The 25,583-nt window shown below is 36.2% G+C and overlaps 1 protein-coding gene across 1 annotated transcript in view; it reads left to right on the top strand.

The window, feature by feature from the left end:
- Window positions 1-11,110: 11,110 nt before the first annotated feature.
- usp31 (ubiquitin specific peptidase 31) overlaps window positions 11,111-25,583 on the top strand; it is a 28,746-nt gene continuing 14,273 nt past the window's right edge. The window contains exons 1-12 of the mRNA XM_030141983.1: window positions 11,111-12,305; window positions 13,701-13,835; window positions 13,997-14,091; window positions 14,182-14,274; window positions 15,167-15,302; window positions 15,633-15,780; window positions 15,897-16,077; window positions 17,838-17,949; window positions 18,959-19,053; window positions 20,814-20,891; window positions 23,405-23,534; window positions 24,795-24,914. Of these exons, the coding sequence (XP_029997843.1) occupies window positions 11,781-12,305; window positions 13,701-13,835; window positions 13,997-14,091; window positions 14,182-14,274; window positions 15,167-15,302; window positions 15,633-15,780; window positions 15,897-16,077; window positions 17,838-17,949; window positions 18,959-19,053; window positions 20,814-20,891; window positions 23,405-23,534; window positions 24,795-24,914 (1,848 nt within the window). The 5' untranslated portion in view covers window positions 11,111-11,780. The remainder of the gene's footprint in view (window positions 12,306-13,700; window positions 13,836-13,996; window positions 14,092-14,181; window positions 14,275-15,166; window positions 15,303-15,632; window positions 15,781-15,896; window positions 16,078-17,837; window positions 17,950-18,958; window positions 19,054-20,813; window positions 20,892-23,404; window positions 23,535-24,794; window positions 24,915-25,583) is intronic.

The raw sequence follows: 25,583 nt of genomic DNA on the forward strand, positions 1-25,583 counted from the left end.
TGTGGAGTTACAAAAAATATCCATGCATTTAATTTTTGAAGTAAAGAAACGTGTTTAAAACCCAATATCAGAGAGGAATATGAAAACAATGAAATAAGAACATGTTTAATGCTGCTAATCTGATGTCTTCTCACATTTTAATATATTCTAATGCTATTAAGATAATGTGCAAAAAAAAAAAAAACTTCTTGTCTAACAAATAACATCAATTTATACTCAAACATGTTAGTGCAGATCAGGTTTATCAAGAACAGTAATATTACAGTAATGGTATGAATGTCAGGATATGAGATGTGTGTCCACTGTGTTGGGTGATATGGAACTAAAACAACTAAACCCATTAATATAGAAGAGAACAGCTGGAGAAGAACTGTCCACTGGAGTGACTTATGCATGAAAGGGTTAATCTTTCTTAAGTGATTTATCACCATTTATTATAATATTATCCTCTGTATTTTATTTTCTTTTTTTTTTTCAGTGAAAATCTGATATTTTTCTATATTTAATTCACTGATCATGTAGATGTTCATAAAAGCCCAGATTAAAATTAAGGGATATTAAATCAGATACAGAGACAAATGAAGAAAACAGTTCATCGTCATTCAGACAACTGCTGTTTTTCATTGAAAAGAGGAAAAACTCATCACTTTCACACACTGTAGGAGTTATATTCTTATATTAGAATAGTATGATTTTGCAGCACATATCAGAGTTTGTTGTCAGAGACATATCCATTGGTTGCCATCAGCAACGACAGTGTTTTTTAGTCTCTGGTTCACTCAAGGAACAGGAAGTGCTCAAAGCAGCACTTATCAGCTGTCACTCACAAATCAAAACGTATTATGTCCAGAAAAACATGACAAATGTAACTGCACCTTACGCTCTCCTCAGCTGATTTAAGTGTTGATATTATGGGCAGCTTATATTTCACAGTGCGTTACAATCACATGGTAACTGCTTATTTTTCAACATGTTGCCTCTAACATGGGGGTAGAAATAACCAAGAACTGCAGCTACTGAAGAAGAAGAAAAAGAAAACACAAGATACGTGAAAGAAAAAGAATAGAATAAGGCCCTTTTCCACCAAAATACCAGGAACTTTTATTACCGGGAACTTATTAAAAAGAATTCCTGACAGTCTGACAGACCACAGGTGTCAAACATGCGGCCCGGGGGCCAAATCTGGCCCGCCAAAGGTTCCATTCCGGCCCGCAGGATGAAAGTGCAAAAATGAACTTGAACAGTCCAGGTTGTCAAAATCATTTTGGTTTAGATTCCACATACAGACCAATGTGATCTCCAGTAAAAATAACAACACAACAACCCATAAATAATGACAACGACAAATTTTCATTGTGAAAAATTATGTGGAAAAAATTTAAGTGAAAAAAATAACATTACACTGTGAAAATATTTACATTTACAAAACTATTCTTTCACAATAAAACGCAAATAAATACATAAAAAAAACTAAGATGAACAACCCCAAATGTGCAGTTTTAACAATATTCTGCCTGTTACTAAATGTTTTGTGCATTTATGGATCCACTGTGATCGGTAGTTGTGTTAATAATAACAGATTGAATATTGTAGGAATTGTTCAAATTTTAGTTCCAAACTCCAAAATGTTAACAATATTCTGCCTGTTACCAAATGTTTATGTAACACTGTGTGTAAATGTACATGTATAAATAATAAGTCGAGGCATAATATTGTTCAAATTGCACAAATTTTTCAAATGACATTTCTGTGTTTTCAGGTTATTCACATTTTTTTTGTAAAATGTAAATATTTTCATGATTTAATTGGGGTTTTTTTGTACTAAAACAAAAAAAACAACAACTTTTATTTGCCATTATTTATAGGTTATGAAGTCATTATTTTACTGATCTGGCCCGTTTGAGATCAAATTGTGCTAAATATGGCCCCTGAACCAAAATGAGTTTGACACCCCTGGTCTAGGTGGTTTGTGTTTCCACCACACCCCAACGTTCGGGGTAATTTATTCAAATCAGGCTGATGACTTATGGGGGAGTGGTGAAATAAGCTGCACTACACCTCCAGTCCAACAGGTGGCACCAAGAAGAAGCTGAATGCCCATAAAGCACAATGACCGACAAGAATGCGTCATTGTTTGTACGACACAATACGCCCAGGATGGAGGACGGACGAGTTGTTGCCATGTTTTACTAGATCGCGAATAAAACCATACGATCTGAATAGGAAAGACGACAGATGTTATTTGCAAACATATTTGCAAACAAACAAAAAGAAAATTTTTAAGGGGTCATAGTTTGCTAAACCCATTTTTATTAGTGTTTGGTTCATTTATTTGTGTATTTGGACCCTAATGGTTCATAAAGTTTGAATTTGAACCCTCCAGGTGCTGCGAAGCTATCTTTATATTCATTTTGCCAAAAATCCAGTAGATTTCTGCAACCTGTTTTAATCCCTGCTTAATTTGTCAAGTTTTATAACCAGTTGTGTCACAACGTTTGCACATATAAGGTCAAGACTTCAGACGAACATTTCTCTGAGTACGACATAACTGTGGTCGTAGGAAAAACTAAAAATATGTCCAAACTTTGCGCCGATTACCTTAAATGTTCAGTTGTTGGTTGTATTAACAAACACAAGTTGCTGAACAGGACAGAAAACATGGTCAACAACCTGGAGGGGGTGGGGCCTGAAGTGGCTCATTTGCATTTAAAGGGCCAGCGCTCAAAACAACCCTTCTGGTGTCATTACTCAGAAATAGGGTTGAAGATGGACCTGTGGAGTTGAATTAATTAAGAATTCAGACCCCAGCATAGCACTTACAGTTTATATAGACCACAGGGAAATGTTTGAAAATGCATAATTCCATTTAAAAAAAAATGCAAAACACACCTCGTAAACTCTACAATATGAAGCTGAAGGCTGACCCAAATTGTTCTCTCTGTCATACAGGCTCATTAGGTACCTATTTTCACATGGTGTGGGAGTGCCCAGGCATGGCATATTTCTGGGAGGTGGTGAGGAATAGCCTGTCTAATTTGTTGTCATGTGATATCCTCCTTTCGCCTTTGGTTTTGATCCTCAATGATACGTCTCAGCTGAAATGTCGTAAAATGCAAGAAAGAGTCTTTTTGGCTGGCTTGACTGCGTCTAAGAAGATGCTAGCCACAAGATGGAAACCTCCACACTCTTTGACTCAGCGTCAGTGGGTACTAACATTTATCGATGTGGCCTACTTGGAATTATCCACAGCGCAGATGCATAATGCCAAAGAAGAAACTATCGAGCTCTGGAACCGAACTGAGTCTGATCTTAAAGCCCTTTTTGTATGAGGCGTGCGTGTGTTTGTCGTATTCTTGTGTTTTGTTGTATGATTGTATGCTATATTATTTTGTCATGTGCAGATGCAAATTTTTGTAATTAATGTCCTGGACCTTGTTTGTTTGTTTGTTTTAGGTTGTTAATTTAGTTTTTATATTATAAAAGTCAATAAATATTTGATCACAAAAAAAAAAAAAAAAAAGCAAAATATCACTCCTTTAAAAAAAAAAAAAAAAAAAAAAAGGATTTTACAAGCTGTTGAGGAGATTGACCGTGAGATGGATGAAATGCGTTCCAGTATATGTGTATATACAGGACTGCCTAAATCGAATGACAGTAGGTATTTCTGGTATGGTAGCGCCGCTAGGTTGTTGGCTAATTTTATAGAATAGAATAGAATAGAATAGAATAGAATAGAATAGAATAGAATAGAATAGAATAGAATAGAATAGAATAGAAATGCCTTTATTGTCATTTGACAGTACAAAGTACATCAAACTAAATTGAGTTTGATGATTATAGACATCGGGCTGCTGCTCCTACTAGAGTGCTGCCACAAACCCTTTTTATAAACCCTTTTTAATTTAATAAAAACTCAGTTGTTTCGTTCGTCGATTCAAAGTCGCTCTGAATTTCCACCACCGTAAATACACCGAAAAGAGCCTGGACCTCGTCATCCGTCCACTAGTCGTAGCTTCTCTATTGGTCCATTTCCTGAATTATCAAACAACGAACCTTGTGGAAATGAAATAAAGCGAAGTTTGCTGTCCTACACGATGGCTTAATGGCAGGTGAATGGAATGCGGAACGCTGAAATAGTAGTCCACCAATCAGCGTTCTCCAGCACACAACCCCGCCCCTCAAGAATTATGGGTAATCTGATAAGTACGACCTCCCTACCAAAAACTTCTGTGGGGAAAGTTTGGGGGTGAGGGAAAGATTTTTATGTGGGTAATTTAGATGGAAACGCATCAGGGTTTTTCAAAGTTCCCGCTGTGGAAAAGGGCCTATATTTAATGACATGAGCTGTTTAATGATTGCGCATTAATTAATTACAACAGTAATGATAACTAAAACCACGTCTGACTTATTATCACTTTTATTTGTTTCCTATTTCCAAATTCAGATCTGCTAAACTGAAATGACATTACAAATAAAACTGAAATAAAAGCCATATCACTGCTTTATACTGTATGTATACATTTAATACATGTGCAGATTTCTATATATACATTATATACAGGGTGGGGAAGCAAAATTTACAATATTTTGAGGCAGGGATTGAAAGACAGTGTATGACCAATTAATTTATTGAAAATCATGAGAATTTATTTGCCACAATAAAATTGACATAATAGAAAATGTTTTTATTCTATGTGTCCTCCTTCTTTCTCAATAACTGCCTTCACATGCTTCCTGAAACTTGCGCAAGTGTTCCTCAAATATTCGGGTGACAACTTCTCCCATTCTTCTTTAATAGTATCTTCCAGACTTTCTGGTAATAGTTTTGCTCATAGTCATTCTCTTCTTTCCATTATAAACAGTCTTTATGGACACTCCAACTATTTTTGAAATCTCCTTTGGTGTGACGAGTGCATTCAGCAAATCACACACTCTTTGACGTTTGCTTTCCTGATTACTCATATGGGCAAAAGTTTGTGAAAAGGTATGGATAATAGTGTTAGGTATGATTATGACATCAGTATATGTTTGGTTTCAATGCAACTGACGTAGTGCCTGCTGAGAAAAAACAACTAAATGTTCATTGTAAATTTTGCTTCCCCACCCTGTAGAGCATGTATGTTTGAGAAAATAGAAAATGGATTCCTCATCTGTGGCTGTTCCTGAGCTATCGTCTACCTTTTATCTATTTTTTTTTTTTAATATAAATTTAGAATGTGCAGATGAATATTTCTATATTCGAACTGGAAAGCAAAGCACAGAACATGACATACAGTATATTGGTAGTAAGTAAATAGGTCATGTATTTATAAAACACAAGTGCAGTTTCACAGAAAAGTGATATGAAGACATAGAGACCAACATTACAAGAGGCATAAGTGCAATGAATACATAAACGCAGAAAAATCTGTAAGAACTAAGAGCTTTTCATGATAAAAAAAAAAGGCGTTACATGTTTTTTAAAAGCACTGAATCTACTCACAGAAGCAAATATGTGTTATATGTAATAAAATAAGAAAAACAGACTTGACGATTACTATTATTATTCATTATTTTTCATTTTTCTTGCCTTGAGCTGATGAACATGAATTTCCCCCTGAGGATTAATAAACTTAATCTGCATCTGTGTCTGTATTTTAATATTACAGTGTGAATATGCTATTCTTGAAAAATAAATAAATAAATAAATAAATAAAATTACAGCATTTTTTTTCCTTTACACTTTGGCTTCCTTCAGTTGAGACGTGTTTGACTGTTTCCTTTTCACTATTATGCTTATCCATATACTTTTACCACTAACCATATAAAAAAAAAAATCTCTTTTTTTATACTTTATTTTTGACAGATTTTACATTTTTTAACAAACACACAAAATGAAAATGCAAAGACACAAGAAGCAACAGAGTAAGAGAATAAGAGAGACAAAAAAAAAAAAAAAAAAATCATCTTATTGCAGTGTTTTTTTCAGTGGGATGATTTATATTCCTTAACCCACTATACTCACACAGTTCATCCAACCATGAATTCACATTGCCTCTGTTCTCACATGCTGCACAAAATGGATATTTTTGGTTTCAAAGATGCAATTAGATACAAACACAACAGTGCATTAACTCATCCGGATCCCTGACAAGCGACTACATGCTACTGAATTCTCACACCTTTTAACACAAGTGCAGTGAAGTACTCAAATAATTACAGAATTTACATGTCTCACTGTTTCTTTTTCACTCCGTGCTACTTGTGCCTCCTTCTGGTGGAAGATGGAAAGGGCAGCAGCAATGACTGTACTTAATTTTATGGTTTTAATTATTTTGGTGTGTTGTGAAATACTGAAATCATCTGTTTACTGAAGTTCCATATTAAATATCATATTTAAAATTGTTATTGCAGAAGAGCTGACCCATGGTTTCAACTGGTCAACATATTAAAAAGAGTACCAGTGGGTGATTTGCAGGAATTGTGACAGAATTGGAAGAAGCAGAGTCAAATAATCAGAAGAAATAAAGGAGAACCGTCTGAAATCAGTAGCTGATTCTTTTTTTTTTTTTTTTTTTTTTTTTAAATAAAGAGCACTTACAAATGACAGTGCCACAATCTGTTACACTCTTCCTCATACACACATACATATATATTTATACCATAACATTTACATATGAACAGTCACAGATCATCTGAGTATTTCTCCATGTAGCTCTTTCAGATGTTTTTAGACCTTTAGGTAAACATTGGTGAGAACTATTTTCAACAAGAACGTTGTAAGCTTTCACATTGGAAAGTTTTTCAAAGACAAAATTCCTGTGTAGCAGTATAATGAAATAAAAAAGGTTCAGGTTAAAGGTCATAGGCAAAAAGAGAGAAAAAAAAATGTCTAGATCAATAAGACACTGTTTCCTGACCCTTTTCCAATAATTTAAGAGAAGTCTGGTCTTATAGGTTTGACATACTCAGTCCATTTACTCCAGATTTTGTAAAATTTCTCTTTCTGGACTCTAAGGGAATATGACAGCCGTTCCTTCATGTAAATTTCATGGATAATATCGATCCATTCATCTATAGCGGGTAGATGGGGTTTGAGCCAATTTCTCGTAATAACTTTTTTACTTCCAGCCAGGAGAATTTGGACCAGCTTTTTATCGTTATTTCTCCATCTGTCAAACTGAATATCTCCCATATAAACTGTATCAAAAGTAAAAGGGATGTTCACTCCTATTATATTGTTAATGTGTTTGTGGATTTCCTGCCAGTAAGGGATGATGACTGGGCAACTCCAGAAAACATGATAATGATTGGTGTTGACCATCCCACATCGTCTCCAGCAGCTGGAAGCCCCTCCCCTGTGTCCCTTTTGTAAAGGTGTGAAATCAGTAGCTGATTCATATTGAATTTTTTATTTATTATTATTATTTTTTATTTATTTTTTTTTTTTTAGTTCAGCCCTGCGATGAACTGGCGACTTGTCCAGGGTGTACCCCGCCTTCGCCCCTATGTAGCTAGGATAGGCTCCAAGCGACCCCCGTGACCCTATTGAGGATAAAGGGGGTTCAGAAAATGAATGAATTTAATATTTTTTATTTTGAATATAAAAAAGACCAAAAACAAGGAAAAAAATGTTTTAAAAAAAAGTTGAAACAAAAAACATTCAAAAAAGGAGCAGGTTGACATACAACTTTTATACTCTTGCCCCCTTACCCCATCTTTTTCTACTGATCACAAAATCCCATGTAAGTTCCTCAAAGTAACTTAAGTCTTGCACATGTCAGAATAAATTCTGACCAGTCCTGCACAAAATGCTAAATTATTATACATATCAAAAATAAACTGCCCATTTCATACCTGTATTACGCATATGGATAGACTTCACTTCAAACATACTGTAAGTAGGCAAAAGAAATTCCAGATCCAAAAGGACACTCCAATATATGGAGATAAATCAACCAAAAAAAGAAAACAAATGTCACACAATATCACAAATATCACACAAAAACAACAATTTCACTGTGACTCTTCAACAACACTCAATGTCCAAAAAGGAAGAGAGGAAGAAGTTGAGCCCACATTGTCCCACCCTAATTCCACATGAACTTAATGTACATTTTATCTAACAATTAAAATGTAAATATCATATAAAATTTAGAGCAACTGAGCAAGTATTTTAAGAATGAATACATTTCAACCCATAAAGACCCAAACAGCCACTGGCAACTAAAACCATCTACTGATCTGAAATGTTTAATAACTTCTGATCCACTAACCCTGTCAATACATATAAGTAATTGGTGAAAAATACAGTTATCCATCTTTTCATGTTCATCACATATGACCCATTTGGATGTTCAGAGGCTCTGCAGTTACCGTGGAAACACCATCATCTTCTACAACACTAATTCACCAGTAAAACCCACAAAGTTGAATCAATGACAGTACATGTAGATATTTATTTTTACATTCAGTTGTTGATATATTTGCTGAAAAAGTAGCTTTTTCTTCAGTTTTCTCTGTTTCGGATATCCTCCTGAGACCCAGGGAAGTGAAAGTTTTGGCTTTTTTACATTAAACAATTGTCTTGATTGAAAACTGCATAATGTAACCATTTTTTCTCACATATATTTTTTCCCAATTATTTTTATTTATTTATTTATTTATTTATTTATTTTTGTTAAATAGAATGTCCTTTGCAATGGATAGCTTTTTTTTTTTCTTTTTTTTTTTTTAGCAAAACTTTGAAACTTTTGTCTCCTACAGAGGATGAAAATGCACTGCTGGGTCTCAGGAGGATATAATAACCCTCAACTTTAATCTGAGCTTTTATGAACATCCGCATTATCAGCAAAATAAAAACAGGAAAATACCCTATTGCCATGGGAAAAAATGCAAAACACAAAGGATAATATTACAATAAATAGTGATACATCACTGAATAAAGGTTAAATACAAAGAAAAATTCATTTGGGAAAGTGATGTAAAGGTAACACAGGGTCTTTATGGGTTAAGAGAGGACTAGAGGCAATGTATAAAGAATGCCTTGAGATGGAATGAAATTACTCTCTGTTGTATTTTTTTTTTCTTAGATTTTAAATTATCTATCTATCTATCTATCTATCTATCTATCTATCTATCTATCTATCTATCTATCTATCTATCTATCTATCTATCTATCTATCTATCTATCTATCTATCTATCTATCTATCTGTCTGTCTGTCTGTCTGTCTGTCTGTCTGTCTGTCTGTCTGTCTGTCTGTCTGTCTGTCTGTCTGTCTGTCTGTCTATCTATCTATCTATCTATCTATCTATCTATCTATCTATCTATCTATCTATCTATCTATCTATCTATCTATCTATCTATCTATCTATCTATCTATCTATCTATCTATCTGTCTATCTATCTATCTATCTATTTATTTAGTTATTTATTTATTTAACCTTTATTTAACCAGGAAGTCCCTTGAGATGAAATCTCTTTTTCGAGGGAGACCTGACCAAGAGGCACATCCGTACAATACAAATGAAGTAACAGAGTATAAAACTACATACAATTAAGACAACATAAAATGAGTAGAAACATAAAAGCTAAAAACCAGTTTAAGAATAGCAGTCACACACTTCTGTTAAACAGTTTGATAGAAGGGATTTGAATTCACTCAGGGTAATGAAATGCTGAAGCTGAAGTGAGTTTTGCAAATTGTTCCACGAGCAAGGTCCATCGTAGGAAAAAGCTGTTTTATTATTATTATTATTATTATTATTATTATTATTATTATTATTATTATTATTATTATTGTTATTATTATTATTATTTGTCTTTTTTCTTTGTGTCTGTAAACCTTTGTGTTATATTAATTTATTTGTTTTGGACAATTTGATTTCCTTTTGATATCTTGATGTTTGTTCAAATTTCTCTACGTTCTGTATACATATAATTTTCAATAAAGTTTGGGAAAAAAAAAAACAGTGACCATGTGTTCAAGTCAAGATGAATGAATGAATGAATGAATGAATGAATTTATTTTTGGTTTTACATCAGTCATTGTACCAGTACATCAATTGTAATAAACATAAAAACCAAAAACGGAATAGGCTAGAAGCAAAAGCTTATTTTTTTGCCTATCCTTTTCAACTAATACACTGCTTACGTCAACTTAAATGTGTACAGCATCGAGCATTTACACCATAATAATAACCAAAAAAAAAAAAAAGTCAGCAACAAAAACACATCTACCATCTCAATTCAATATTTCTGAATAATTTAAACTTAACATTTTTTTTTTGTTTTTTTTTCTCTTTTTTTTTTCAAACTTCACCAAAGGAGTGGATAACTTAAATGCATAATAAGGTCCATTCCATATTTTCACACCCACAATCCCAATTCATTTAGACTTCACATCTGCCCTCACTCTAATCAGCTCACACATATGAAAATCTCTGAAATTCAAATTACTCTCTCTTAATTCCAAGAAACCACACCTGAACTTTGCAGCAATACTATTTTTATCCTTCCTGTTCCCTATACCTATTTAGAAACCATTCTTTATACCTCTTTTTAAATACATTTATGTTCATACTTTCCTTTATCTCCTGTTCTAGATTATTCCACAAAGTCACTCCACAGCTTGTTATGCACATACTTTTCATTGTTGTTCTTACTTTAATGCTTTTTTAAATTTCGCTCTCCCCTTAGATTGTAGCCTCCTTCTCTTTCAGTGAACATTCCTCGAATATTTTTTGGCAGTAAATTATTTCTTGCTCTGCACATCATCTGCGCTGTTTTAAATTGAACCAAATCCATGAATTTCAATGTGTGTGATTTTATAAATAGTGGGTTTGTGTGTTCTCTGTATCCTGCTTTGTTTATTATCCTTATTGCTCTTTTCTGTAGTCTGCATATGGGAAATCAGGTCAAATCAGGTTGTGTTTGTGGTTTTCCTCTGACTGTATGTGAATGTGACCTTTTAATAAACTCTGATTTCTCTTAAAAAAAGGAGGGGGGTGTAGAGTTTTTCCCATTGGTGCAGGCTGCTGTTTACCTCCTGTCCAGTAGGTGGCGGTGAGGCGTCTGTAAACAGTGTCCTCATCTGCCAACAAAAACAAGAAGAAGAAGAAGAAGAAGAAGAAGAAGAAGAAGAAGAAGAAGTGCAACGATTCTGCTATTTGGTAGCCTAGCCCGAATGTGCCTCCAAATATGTGAGAAGTGCAAGGTTAAGCAGGTTTCAGGCACAGTGCTGGCCTCAGCTGCATTCAGACACAAACCATGGCGGACTATCGTTTTCTGTGGGACTCGGACATGTCGGTGAAACCGGACTGGCGCCATTTGTGCGGCTGTTGTTATTGTAGCTAGCGTTAGCGTTATCGGAATTAGCTAACAGTGCTGTGTTCGCTCTGAGCATAACCCATGTTGATTCATTGCTGCGGTCAGGAAAACCGCAAAAACAACTCCGGAGAAAGTTGCAAGTATTAATAACAGACCCGAGCACTGTTTATGTTTACGTTTATGTCCTTTAATTCGTTTAACAATGGGCCTTAATCGGTTATTTAGGCAAGGTTGCAGTGCATGATATGCTAACATTATTTGACAAGTGAAATGTAACAGTACTATCTTGTGCATGCTTTGGGCAGAGCCGCCTCACTTAAAATGTTATTAGTAGCTAAGATGAGCTAACACGCCTAGCAAAAACAAAAACAGTCGGCGTCGTCGCTGTTTACATGTTTTGTGATGGAGCAGCTGATAGGAAGCGACTGCTCGACATATCAGTCTGAGTTGTAGCTTCTGAAAAGTGAAATCATGTCGTGCAAAGCCGCCACTAAGGACAAGAAATCCAGCTTCAGTAAGAAGCTGTTCAGGCGAGGCTCAGTCCGGTCTGTGGGGAGTTTCATGAGCAGAGTTCTCAGGACACTGACGGCGTTATCCCACTTTGGATCTGAAGTACAAACAGAGGACGACAAAGACGATGGAGGCTTCTCCACTTTTAAATCTGGAAGTAAAGATGTGCCCATGGAGGATGGAGACCTCGGAGGCTTCATGTGTGGGGAGAGAGTACCTGGAGTGTCAGGGCTGAAAAACCATGGGAATACCTGCTTCATGAATGCAATACTGCAGTGCCTCAGTAACACTGAACTCTTTGCTGAGTACCTGGTTTTGGAGCACTACAAAGGAGAAGAGCTGAATGAGGACAAACCAAAGACAAACGGTGTACATCTGCAGAGGAAGGGTCCGCTGGCCAAAGGAGAGGTTACAGAGCAGCTGTCAGGACTTGTCCGGGCTTTATGGACATTTGAGTACACTCCTCAGCATAGCAGGGATTTCAAGGTAAGTGTGGCATGAATGATTCAAGACACAGCAGGTTCTTAAGGAGATTTAAAGATTAACTTGCACTGCACTTTTTATAATCAAAAGTGAAAGAAAGTTGCATGGAAACTCGTGAAAAATGCTTTTGCTAACGCTGACTGACCACACTAACAGTGCTTCAGAGGCTTAGGTCTGGATTTGGGGATGGTTGGCAGTTTCAAATTATCATATTTCTGAAAGAAAACTGCCAGTGCTTATTGTGCCAGTAGACAAAAGTGTATTCAACTTTCCTCTCGGTATTGTCCCATAGTTTTTTTGGAAGGCATAGTCATACGATGCACCCCCCAACTGCAGTGGTGGTTTCTGTAGAAATATATAATTTAACATAATTTTGGAAGTTTTTAATGTCATTATTGTGCAGAAATATGCCAACAAGCAACAGCAGAAAAGAAATAACACTCAAAAAGCTTAACCCTTAAATACCCAAAACAACCACTGGTGACTAAAACCATCTACTGATCTAAAATGTTTAATAACCTCTGAACTCCTATCTAATCACCTGTGCACATGAAGATTATTTGGTGTAACTAAAACACAATAGGTGCGTAGCACATGTTGATTAAGTCATATTAACCCATAAAGAGCCAAACATCCACTGGCATTTACTAATATTGAAAGTTCAATCACTGTTGATCCACTAATCCTGTTAATACATGTAAATAATTGGTGTAAAATGCAGTTTGGCATCTTTTCATGGTCATCAGACCATGACCCATATGACCCATTTGGATGTTCAGAAGCTCTAGTTACCGTAAAAACACCGTTATCTTCTACAACATTGATTCACCTGTAAAACCCATGAATTTGGATCAGTGACAGTGGATGGACACACTTGTTTTATGTTCAGTTAATGATATATTTGACTGAAAAAGTCACTTTTTCTTCAGTTTTCTCTGTTTTTGATATGATAATTCTCAACTTTAATCTGAGCTTTTATGAACATCAACATGATCAGTGAATTGAATATAGGAAAACACTGGATATTCACTGAAAAAACACAAAATACAGAGTATTATGTCATAATAAATTGTGAAATATCACTTAAGAAAAGTTATATAGATCAAAATATTTGGAACTGACACAAAAGTAACACTGGGTCTTTATGGGTTAAGTACACAATATACATAAAAAGTCTCTTGGGAAAAAGTATAATCAGTTAAATCTGGGAAAAGTCATTTGCCTTGTTTAAATGCTCTTTCTATTGATTTTAACATTCAATTGTCTTAAGTAGTGCCTAGAATGGTTTGCACTTAAGCTTGATAATTTAGGGAAAACCTTGACTTCCACACTGATGACCTTGTTTTTAATGAAATGCAAAGAGACTATGTAACCTTTTGTGTTTTTTCTTCATTGCAGAATGCTGTGTCAAAAAATGCCACGCAGTTTAAAGGTAACGCTCAGCATGACGCTCAGGAGTTCCTGCTGTGGCTGCTGGACAGGGTACATGAGGACCTCAACACTGTCAACCCCAACTGCAGACCTACAATAAAGGTAGTCTGGTGGTTTTTAATGCAACAGCAATGATTATAGTTGACTCTGTTAGACGTAGTCACTGATAACAGAGTGTATGAAGCTTGAACGAGTAACACAGTAATTTCTGAACCCTGATAGACTGGTTATCTTGTGACTTGTGTGTTTGTTGCACTGTTCAGCCACCTATTGAAGAAGATGACCAGAGCGTAGAAGGGCCGTCTCCCCCTCTATCTGCTGGGTCATTTGTACAAGAACTTTTTCAGGCTCAATACAAGTAAGATTACAATAGACAGCTTGTGTTACACATTATTTCTCTATTAGGTTTAAGAAATTAAAGACTTTATTTGATTATTTTCGCTTTCAGATCCTCTCTCACCTGCCCACATTGTCAAAAGCAGAGCAATACATTTGATCCTTTCCTCTGCATATCCTTGCCTATCCCGCTACCGCACACACGGTGAGTATCCTTATCAGCTGTGTAACGGCCTGAGCAGTTAAGTGCTTGACAGGTTTTTGCATGTATGAGACTAGTATGTACTGTCCGCAAGGATTGGTCCATAAATATGTGAAGTTCAAACCAAGTAAATGTACTTAAAGTGCTTGGTAGCTCTTTTTTGTCCGGAAACAAACAGTGCATGTTGACATTTGTCAGGGAGTAACTGTAAAGAGTGTGTGGGTGCAGAAGCACAAATGTTATCTGCTGTGGGAAAAGAGAGGGAATGTGTTGCAAGAGGACTAAACTGGCATGGGAGGAGCATGCACTTTCAATTTTCAAACCAAAACATTGTGTTCATTTTCATTAGTCGGGTTCAGAGGCAGAAGGAGGAAGGGGAAATAAACACCATACATGTTCTGAAACTTTGTGTTGCACAGAATATTAAAATTAGACCATTGCTGTTGGCAGAAGAAGCACTGCTTATCCAGTCAAATATGTTTAAGCATATAGGTCTTTAACCCTTTTAAAAATTAAGCCTAAAATGCTCCGTCTGAACTTTTTTTTAAAAATTATTTTGACTATAAAAAGGTTAGAAAATATGTTGTGAGTCACTCCTTTTGTAAATTTTTCCAGAGCACTTAGAACTTTAAAAATCTAGCAGTCATTTACAATTTTCTGCATATTATAATACTGATAAAACGGCTTCTTCTCCAGCTTCTAGTACAGGTGTGAGTGAAATGACCATAATGACCCATTAAAGCATGACATTTCAGGTTTCAGAAACCGCTGGAATTTTTTTAAATGCACAAACAGTGAAAGAGTTACAGCCATCCAAAATACATACGCGCAGGGTGTGTCAGTGTTGATACATCAGGTTTTAATGAGTAAAAAGATGTGTTGACGCTTTCTGCAGGCCACTCTATGTGACCGTGGTGTACCAGGGGAAGTACTCTCACTGCATGAGGATCGGAGTGGCTGTCCCCCTGAACAGCACCGTCTATCGCCTCAGAGATGCCGTGTCACGTGAGACCAAGATCCCAATGGACCAGGTGCTGTTCCCATTTCTTATCACCTCAGACTTGGCCGCAGTGCAACTATAATAAATATATTACAAATGTTATTTCCATGTTCATAATTCCAGCTGTACCTGTGCGCACTAATTTATTTTAAATCTCGGCTTTTTTTTATAGAGGGGACTTATTAGGCAGCTGAGAGTGACACATTTTTAATTTGGCCTCTGGGTGCAACAACTGAGAGCTAACACTGATGGAAAATGGCAGCGTTAAAATGCCGCGAATGTAAATATACTCTGGCAGCCAAGCTTCCGTGTAAAACACTTCAGTAGTAACCATCTTAAAATGTTCTCTCTCCTGTTGCAGTTTGTTTTGACTGAAATGTACTATGACGGCTTTCACCGCTCATTTTGCGATGACGATGATGATCTTGACATCATCCAAGAGAGCGATTCTATCTTTGCCTTCGAGACACCAGAGACCTTCAAACTGGAAAACATACGTACAAAAAGAGGTAATTCATGCTGTGATATTTATTTATAACGGCATTTAAAAAAAATATCCTGTTTGTGTGTCTCTTAGATCCATACAAAAAAAAACAAACAAGACTTCTTTTATGTGTTTTTACAGGAAGTCTTCTGGCAAACCTGAATCATAATAATCTGAAGTATGGGACGGAAATCAGCAGGACGCCGTCTTTTATGCAGGGGGCCATGACTCCTGTAACTGCATCACCCAATAAAAACTTGGGACCTGAAAAAATGATCCTACTGGTGTGTAACAGAGCTTGTACTGGACACCAAGGAAAGAGGTATTACACTAATGGGCTTAGGGCTGTTTTGTATTTTGTCTGTGGAATATCTGCTTTTTCAGGGTATCTGCGGTTCATTAAAAAGCATTAAAAGTCATTAAATAGATTTGGTGAAAATTTAGGCCTTAAATGGCATTAAAAGCATTAAATGCGATGTCCAGAGGCATAAAAAAATTAAATGCACTTGATGGAAAAAAGCATTGTTTTTCATGATTTATTTTGACTATATAAACATTTAATAATTTTGATCAAATGTATAGTGTGATTGAAAAGTGGAACCCTTTAATTGGCTATTGTTTATGGCTGATACACGAAGTCACAACACCGGATGCTTGGAATGCAACGTGCTGTGGGCGTGCTCATGCTGTGGCGAAAGAGTGGAGGGAATTTTAACAAATGTCAGAAAAATGGGAAAATACATGTTTCAGCAGAAGTGATTGGAGGAGGAACTATTCAGAACCTGGTTAAAGCCTGTCGACAGTAAACTGTCATAAAAGTATATATAAAACTGTATCTGCAGTTGGACATGGGCATTAAATGTGTTGTAAAGTGGCATTAACCCTATAGCGCCAAATGTATCATATTTAATACATAAGCTTCGAAGCCCTCTACATGATCAGTGTGATATTTTTTTTCTTGAAAAACCTGATGTATACAATTAGATACATGCAATACTCAGATAATCCACCAGGGGGAGGAATTCGTTCACCAGAGGCCTTTCTAGTGACACTACAAGACTGTCATTAATGAGGAAGGAGGCAGAACTTTGTCAATTTTGAAAAGGAATTACCAATTTGTCAGACATGTTTGTGTTATATGTGTTATGTTTTTGTTTGTTCAAAAATAATAATATTTGAGCATTGAGACCTGATGTATCAAATATGATACAAAATTGAAACTCATACATGGAAATTGATATTTGAAAAAAAAAATGTTTTGGGTCGTTCAGAAGGACCAATAAAGGCTCCAGTTTCAAAGAACTGGAATTTTCTGTCAGTGATTTAATGGTTCAGGCTTTACAGGGTTAAAAAGGGCATTAAAAAGCATTAAATGAGATTTGCTGATATCTGCAGAAACCCTTTTTTTTTTTTTAACAATTGTGTTCTTAGTTCAGCTTTTCCATGGGTCTTAAAATGTCTGAAAGTGTCACATAAATTTGACAGGATTTAACCATTTATTAAATTATTAATGTGGGAAACAGAAGAACCATGAGTGTAAACTGAGCAGCCCAGTCAGACTTTATTAAAGCACACACAGGTCGTGTGTCACAAAATGATGTGTGGACTCATACAGCGTCTCAGCTCATAAAAAACTGAGTTCCTCCTAAAAGTTATATGTTCAGTTAGTTTCTGTCAACATTCCTTGAATCTAATATGTGTAAATGCAAGTTCAACAAGATGTGACTCAAGATCATTTAGTGTTTGACTGAATCCAGTTGAAAATAGTGAGTATGAATCCCCCTGCAGCTTGTGGGAGAAAATGCTCAAATTAGGATAAAGTCAGAAACACAAAGCCGCTGTTATTACCCAATGTCATACAATATTCACATGGGGAGCATCAACAAAGTCACCAAAGTCAGAGTCTGATCTTCCTTCATCGTCTTCATACTTTTTCCAGCTTGGAGATGAAGTTGTGTTCATAATATGTGGTTTTAGAAGGGGGAATGTAATCCGATGCTAGTGGTGTAAAGCGTGGTCTCAAAAGGTTCTGAAACCTGCAGAAACCCCATGTTAGAGCTTACACAAATGATACTTTTTCAGGTTCGGATTGCCGTTCGTACTGTACATGGAGCGCACTGTGACCTGGGATGCTTTGCAGAAAGAGATTCTGGAGAAAATGCGCCATCTTCTGAGACCTGGGGTCTACATTCAGGTAGGAAAAGGAACACACTGTACTCAATTAAAGGAAATGAATCAGTGCATTCATCATTTATTCCTACTCTCAGACTATTTGCAATTTCCATTCTGTTGTAAATATGTATATAATCTGTTTAGTTTTTTATTACTATTATTATTTTTATATTATATTGTTTGCGTTTGCACTATCCTTTTGCATGTACACTTGTTTCTTGCGCTTAACAGGGTTCGTACAGGTGCTTGGAATTTAGTTTAAGTGCTTGATTTATGTATGTGATTTATTTATTTATTTTTAATATTAACTCTGCCAGGTTAGATGTGAAGCCAAAGCTACTTACAGAGAGGTGATATATTTAGAAAAATAAAATTGTCAAATTTTTATCTTAATCTTTGTCTCAGTGTGAGTGTGCCTGAAGAAAGCAAGTGGCTTCCCTTTTTTTGGATAAAACTTTGTGTTCTAGAATTTCTAAACTTTTTGCTAGTATGAAACATAATTTTAGATGTTTATAGCATAACACAATGTACATCATTGGGATAAAAAATGGAAAAAAAAATCATGAGTGTATGTATTCCTGTAGATATGTATTTTACAGCTGGATAAGGTGATATGCTGGAAAAAATTGAAAATGACCCTTAAAAGTGCTTGAATTTGACCTTGAAAAATGTGTACGAACCCTAACTTTATTCTGTTGTCCCTTGACTGTTGAATTTCCCGTTGTGGGATCAGTAAAATCTAATATAATGTACTGTTCTCTTTTATCTGTTTTGTGTTTATTGATTTATCTTGTCTCTTAGCTGTCTTAACGCTCTCTTTTTAATTAATGTGCTGTAATATATTGTTTTTTTAGAGTGCCTATTGTCATGAAGACGGGGACCACAGCAGGATACTAGCCATGTTGGCTAAAGCTGCCCCTTTTTACTGTTATTGACACAGTTAATTAATTGGGATAGTCCACGATACAATAAACTGCTAAACTATACTAATCCAGTAAACTGGTATCATGTTATTCTGTGTCTGAATACAGGTGGGACCCTTCAGTCTCCGGGTGGTGGGCGTCGTTGGTATCACCTACCTCCTTCCCCAAGATGAGAGACCACTGTGTCATCCAACTGTGGAGAGGTTTGTGTGATATTTTTGCATAGTATCTCCAAACTGTTAAATAAATATGATGATGAATTACACACAGAGTTTTAGTTTCGCCTAAAACGCCGCATTACTCTACTGCTTCTGATATCAATGTGCATATCGGTATAAAATCAAATTACCTTCACCCTGAAGAGATTTTGTTTGTTCCCATCATTTTTCTTGCAAAACAAGCTCAGAGTCAGGAGACGCAGCCAAGGAAATACATTGGTTGCACTGCAGTTATTTGAAACCGAAGCGTGAAATGGGTATGAAGATAGTATCAGATGTAGTAGAGTAAAGCTGACATTCTAGCACAATCATCCCTCATGTTAAACAGGATGATCTACCTATGCTGAGTTTTTTTTTCTCACACTTTTTTTTTTTGTTGCCCTGAAAGGTGTAGAAAGGTGGAATCAAAACACCAGAATGCTGCTGGGTAGTAGGGAGAGGCCCAGATTGCATCAGTGCAGTTGCTTAATGTTTTCTCCAAACTGGCTTGATCACTTTTGCTCCTTGCACAGACCTGGTGAGGTTGACATGTCCCGACACGACTGTGACTATTTGTTAAAATGTCAGGTCGACTCACAAACTGCACGCTCCATAACAAAAACAAGTCACAACATTTCTTGCTCTGAGTTATTTTTGTTAAAACCGCAACAGATTTGATCAAAGGGTCCTAACATGACAGCTTGGATCTCTTTGAGTTTATTTATGTACATATCTGTAATATCATTAACCCTTTGTAGGACACAAATACTCTGAAATTCAACATTTCAAGCTCTGTGTGTTATTGGAGGACATAACAAGACTTTATTACTTTTATGAAATTTTTCTAAATTTCTTATTGTTATTTAGAAAATCAAGATAAATGAAGTTACCATATTTTGTTCTTTACTCATAAGTGGCAAAAAAGAAATGCATATAAAACATACAAGAAAAACACATGTTATGTGAAAGGAACATGTATTTTAAAACATTAGAGCATTACTTAAAAGAAATACTGATATTTGCACCTATTCATTCTTTATCCAGTCTTATTTTTTTATTTTTTATTCTACTAAGTTCTATGCTTACATTATGTTGTTAAATTGTATTTTTTTTTCTTTTTTTTTATTATATTTTCTTTTTTTTCATAGTTTTATATTCACTCTATCCTTATTTCTGCAGCGCTGGTGTTTGTAAATATTGCCGCACTGACTGGAGTTGCACTCCTTATTGTACACACAATGACAATAAAGTCTATTCTATTCTATTCTATTCTATTCTATTCTATTCTATTCTATTCTATTCTATTCTATTCCAACATAAGTGCTAATCCAGACCCCTGTCCACATCCACATTATCCCTTTGAACATCATTCCTTACATTAGTACAATTACTTCATGGTACCTAACAAAGCAGGACCACTCACTGTTCATGCAGAGGTGGACCTTACAGACCCTGTAGACCACATTGGACCTGAGATTGTTGACTCACTGGAACTGTTGCTGTCACTGTCCTGTAATGTGTGCAGAAATGACCAAAAACAGTCACTTGCCTGATAAAGGCCAAGTGACATATCAAGTGACTTAAGGGCAATGAGTCATTTATAATACAGTAGTATCATGAATATAATCTGAGAATTTTTCCACTTCTGACCCCTGTTTATAGCGGAGAAACTGAAGGATTGGCAAAAGAGTGTAAGAACCTCCACTGACATAAGCAAGTGTTCTAAATTACCCACCACGAATGACATCTTCATGTTTATTCTGCAGAGCGTACAAGTCCTGCGGACAAGGAGGTCCACCACATGTGAAGATTGTTGTGGAGTGGGACAAAGAAACCAAGGACTAGTGAGTGAAAAAGATTAATATTTACTTGTGGTTATTCTGTTTTGGTTCCCCCACAGTTTGTTTGATCTCCACAAAATAAAAAGAAGCTTGGTTCTAGGTTTATTTTACTGTTACCTTTGTGTGAACATCAGACTACATTTCAAAAGAATAGACAATTTATTGCAGAAGTGTATTGGTTTGGTGAGAAAAAAAAAAAAAGAAGAAAAAAGCAACATTTAATTAAACCCGTTTGTCTGCTTTGAAAGATGGATTCCATTACTTGTGGTCTGCGAGCTATCATTTTAATCATTTGTTTAAGTTTTAGTAGAATCAATGGCAGATTTACCTACCGGCGCCCTCGGTGCCGTACCCCACCCCTGTTTGAAAATCTGCAGAAAAAAATGCTACTATAGCTCGGACTCAAACTCTGGTCTTCCACATTGCAGTCCAAAGCGTTACCTATTGAGCTAAACCCAGTCAACAATGGGGCTGACCTGTTTGCTGTCTGTTTGTCTTGGTACTTCTTGGGATTTGATGTTTAAAGCAGTCCAGTTCAGTACCTTTGTGACCCGAGGCTCTCCTATCATTTCATTTTCATTTTATTTATTTATTTAGACAGGGACAATGCACAATATACATTAACCTTAAAAAGGAGAGATGTAGTGGGCCAGGTTCTACCACTAGTGCTAATTTCCACCTGTAGTCCCTGGGCAGGCTGATGTTGTCGTTAAAAAAACAAACATTAATTAAAACTAAAACAGTAAAAAACAGTAAAAAATGCATATTTATAACTCCATCTGTATATCATAAAAAAAACCCAAAAAACCAAAAAAACCCCCAGAGATTAATAAAAACTAAAACATTAAAGAACAGTAAAAAAATGCATATTTATAACTCCATCTATGTAAAATATTCATTCACATCCAACCATTCACTCTTATTCATTCCACTACAGTCTGTCACACACACTCTAAACATGTTTACATCACATTACATTATGTCTACAGGTTTGGTTTGACAGTAGATGGTTTTTCACCATGCGGGAGAATGTGTGATAGTTTATAATTGTTAGTAGTATCTCTTATATTTGGGGGGGGTCTACTGTGCACGTGCCATTTATAACAAGTGTTTTTTTTATGATAAAGGGAGTTAAATCTGAATTAGACTAAAGTGTAATAATCATGAAGAGACAGCTGTCTATTGAAGCAGGGTTTGGGTCTGCATGAAAAACAAATTGGCAGCCACAGAAGGTATGTACTGTATTATTATACAGTCAGAACTATAGAACTGCATGGGGTTTGCCACAGAACACAGCCAGTGACTGAGTGAATCACACAAAGTTGTCAAACATAGGCCTGTATCTAACTGATGTGTGTAGACAAATTTAACTGCATTTACTGGCTGTTGGACATGTGCCAGCATCTTGTGAATCAGTGCTTTGCTTGACAGGTTGTCAAGTATTTTATATGCACACACACATTTTCCTGTGTGAACTACAAGTTGGCCTTCTACGAAGAAGAAAAAGCCTCAGGGTCGGTGAAGATTACAGTGCATATTGTGTTGTGAAATATGACCGTAATGAAAAGTATGTTCTGTAAACAAAGTAAGCAGTCCTGTTGAGCAGGAAAATGACAGTTCAGAGACGGTTGTCACATATGTATGTATGTATAACACCCCCCTTCCCTTTTTTCTGGATCTGCTGCTGTAGAATGAATAATTTGCTGCAAATAAATCACAAACCATTTATTAACAGACACACTTCTCAGTAAGAGATTTAATAGTAAGCACAAGTAAAATGACAGAATTGTTGTTGATTCAACTTTAAGTTATGATACAGGTGAACCTTGCAACAACCAAAAACTGTAGAGTAGGTAAAATGCAATACCTCTGGTGATTATTAGGATGAAATTATAGTGTTATGTATTAAACAGCATGTAAAAGGGTAATTTAATCCCTGTACCTGTCTCACAAGGCACAGTGTTGCCTAATAAACCTGATGGTGACATTGGATTCTACAGGATTTCTGAAAACAATAACTGTCAAGTTGTCAATAAAGGCTGCTTTACTGCATTAAAATCTTTTCAGCGGTTGGATGAGGTTCGTCTCAACATTTAATGGATCAGACTGTGAGCTTTTGAAAAATAAACTTGGTTAATCTGCAAACAAATATGCTTAATTCATAACAGATGTGCAGCTTTTAAACCAGACAAACCCCACAGGTTCCGCCTACGCAATCGGCAACACGCACATACTTGTAGTTCCCAACCATGGCTAATTACTGTGATGTGTGGCTGAGACACACACACACTCTGCGGTAGCTAAGTAGAAGCCATATCTTCATCTGATGTCATGTTTTTTTGTCTTTCTCACCAGTTTATTATGTTTGTAAACATGTCGAAAAAAAACAAAAAAAGCACCTGCATATCATTGGATGAATCCTCTCAGACATGCACTGATTTCCTAAGTGCATCCTGTGATCATCACATGACAGAACAGTTGAATTAATGCAGGATTTGTGCTCGTTTTTCCCACAGTTTGTTCGGACACACTGAGGAGGAGTACATTCCTGATGCTGAGAGTGTGTATCTGCACAGGGAACAGCATCATCAGCCGCAGGCCTGCACCCTCGCTCAGTGCTTTCAGCTGTACACGAAAGAGGAGCAGGTAACATCCGGATTGCAACGTCATCCTATTATTGTATATCTGTTATATCAGTTTTAGCATATCTTATCTTCTATATCTATATATTTTGATTTGTTTTACTATGTCTTTTTGTTTTTACCCATATCTCTGTACAGCACTTTGCATTTTTGTAATTGTGCTATATCCTCCTGAGACCCAGGAAAGTTAATGTTTTAGCTTTTTTACATTAAATAAGGCTACGTTCAGACAGCAGGTCTAATGCACAATTCGGATTTTTTGGTGAAATCCGATTTTTTTTGTGTGCTTGTTCACATGACACATTAAATGCGACCTCTATCAGTTTTGAGTATGAACTGAATGCAACCCTGAAGTGACCCACATGCGCAAAAGAGGTCCTGATATGATATGTGACGCACTGTGTTTACGGAAGTAAATATGTTTTTCCTGCCGCTCCTCCTCCTGGGACGCAGAATTGTGACGTTTGTCTCATTTCAGTGACATAAAGGTCAGATAAATGCGACTTGGCCATTCAGACTGAAGTTGCATTGCAAAATATCAGATACATATCAGATTTAGGACCACATATGAAAGTGGCCTGAGTGAGATTTGAAAAAATTGGATTTGCGCTGTTCAGACTGTCTGTTACAGATCAGATACAGGTCACATATGGGCAAAAAAGTCAGATTTGGGCCACATTTGCCTGCAGTCTGAATGTAGTCTAATTGTCTTGATTGGAAAAAGCATAATGCAACAGTTTTTCAGATATAATTTTTTTTTTTTTTTGTCCTTTGCAGTGGGCAGGATTTTGTTTTCTAAGTAAAGCTGTGAAACTCTTGCCCTGTACAAAGGACAAAAATGCATTTTGCTGGGTATCAGGTGGATATAAATAAACTTGACCTTGACCTTACAAATGCAGTCGACTCACAGCTGATTAGTGCACTGTCACTGGACTGACATTAGAAAATAAATGAGCCCGTTTGCCTTGACACACATATCAATGCTGTGTATATTTTAAATGGTCGCCTCTCTGTTTGTTTATCTTCTGCTTATAGTTCTAAACCCCTTCGACTCTGGTTTTACTATGTATTTGACTCCTAATGCTATGTTTGGAAATGGAGCACAGACCTACATATACAGTGCGGTTGAACTCGCCTGGCTCCGTTCTGAGGGATAGAAGAGAGCTTAGAGAGAGAGAAAACCTCAGCCTCATCCTGTGTGAGGCCCTTTTTTTGTGGTTGGAGCCTTTCAGTGATGGTTAGAGCCTGGGTGTGTGTGTTTCAGCTAGCCCCTGATGACGCCTGGCGCTGTCCCCACTGCAAGCAGCTGCAGCAGGGCCGCATTAAGCTCAGCCTGTGGACGCTGCCGGATGTGCTCATACTGCATCTCAAGCGGTTCAGGCAGGTATGTGGAATGCGAACCCGAATCCACACTGATTAAAGGAGCAACAGATAGGTTTTTGATTGGACTTCGCATCAGCTTGTGCTTTTTCTCTGTTTGGGTTTATGGTTTGGACCCTTTGCTGGAATTCTGACCATCCTGTTATTAGGCCTGGGTATCAAATCACAGTACTTCATTTAAAACTGCCAAAACATGCCCATAGTACTGAATATAGAAATCTGTTTGCAAGCTAGAATAAAAGATTCTTAAAATTATGTACACTTATTTTTTGAGCATAGTATTTGTAATGTAATGACAGTTGTTGACAGAAAAGCTTTTGTAGTGGATTATTTTGAGAATGAGATGGTTTTGTAAATCAGGTGAAAGCCTACATGATAAAATGTACCAACAAATATAAATAACAAGTGGTGCCAGGCATAACAAGCCCCACCCGTTGCACATATTTTGCAAATTATAAGTAAATGGTAAGATGTTAAAAATTTGTAAAAAATTAGAACTTTGACTTACTGTTCCCAAAATGAAATGAGATCCATTCTGGGTCACTGGCAATCTATAATTTCAATTTGGTATGAATTCAAACAGTAGTTTTGCTGCTACAGACATTTGAAATTTTGCACACTATAAGTAAATGGAGAAAAAAACAGATGTAAAAAAAATCACAAAAAATTCAAA

Source organism: Sphaeramia orbicularis, chromosome 8 (genome assembly GCF_902148855.1).
Source record: "Sphaeramia orbicularis chromosome 8, fSphaOr1.1, whole genome shotgun sequence".
Lineage (NCBI taxonomy): Eukaryota > Metazoa > Chordata > Actinopteri > Kurtiformes > Apogonidae > Sphaeramia > Sphaeramia orbicularis.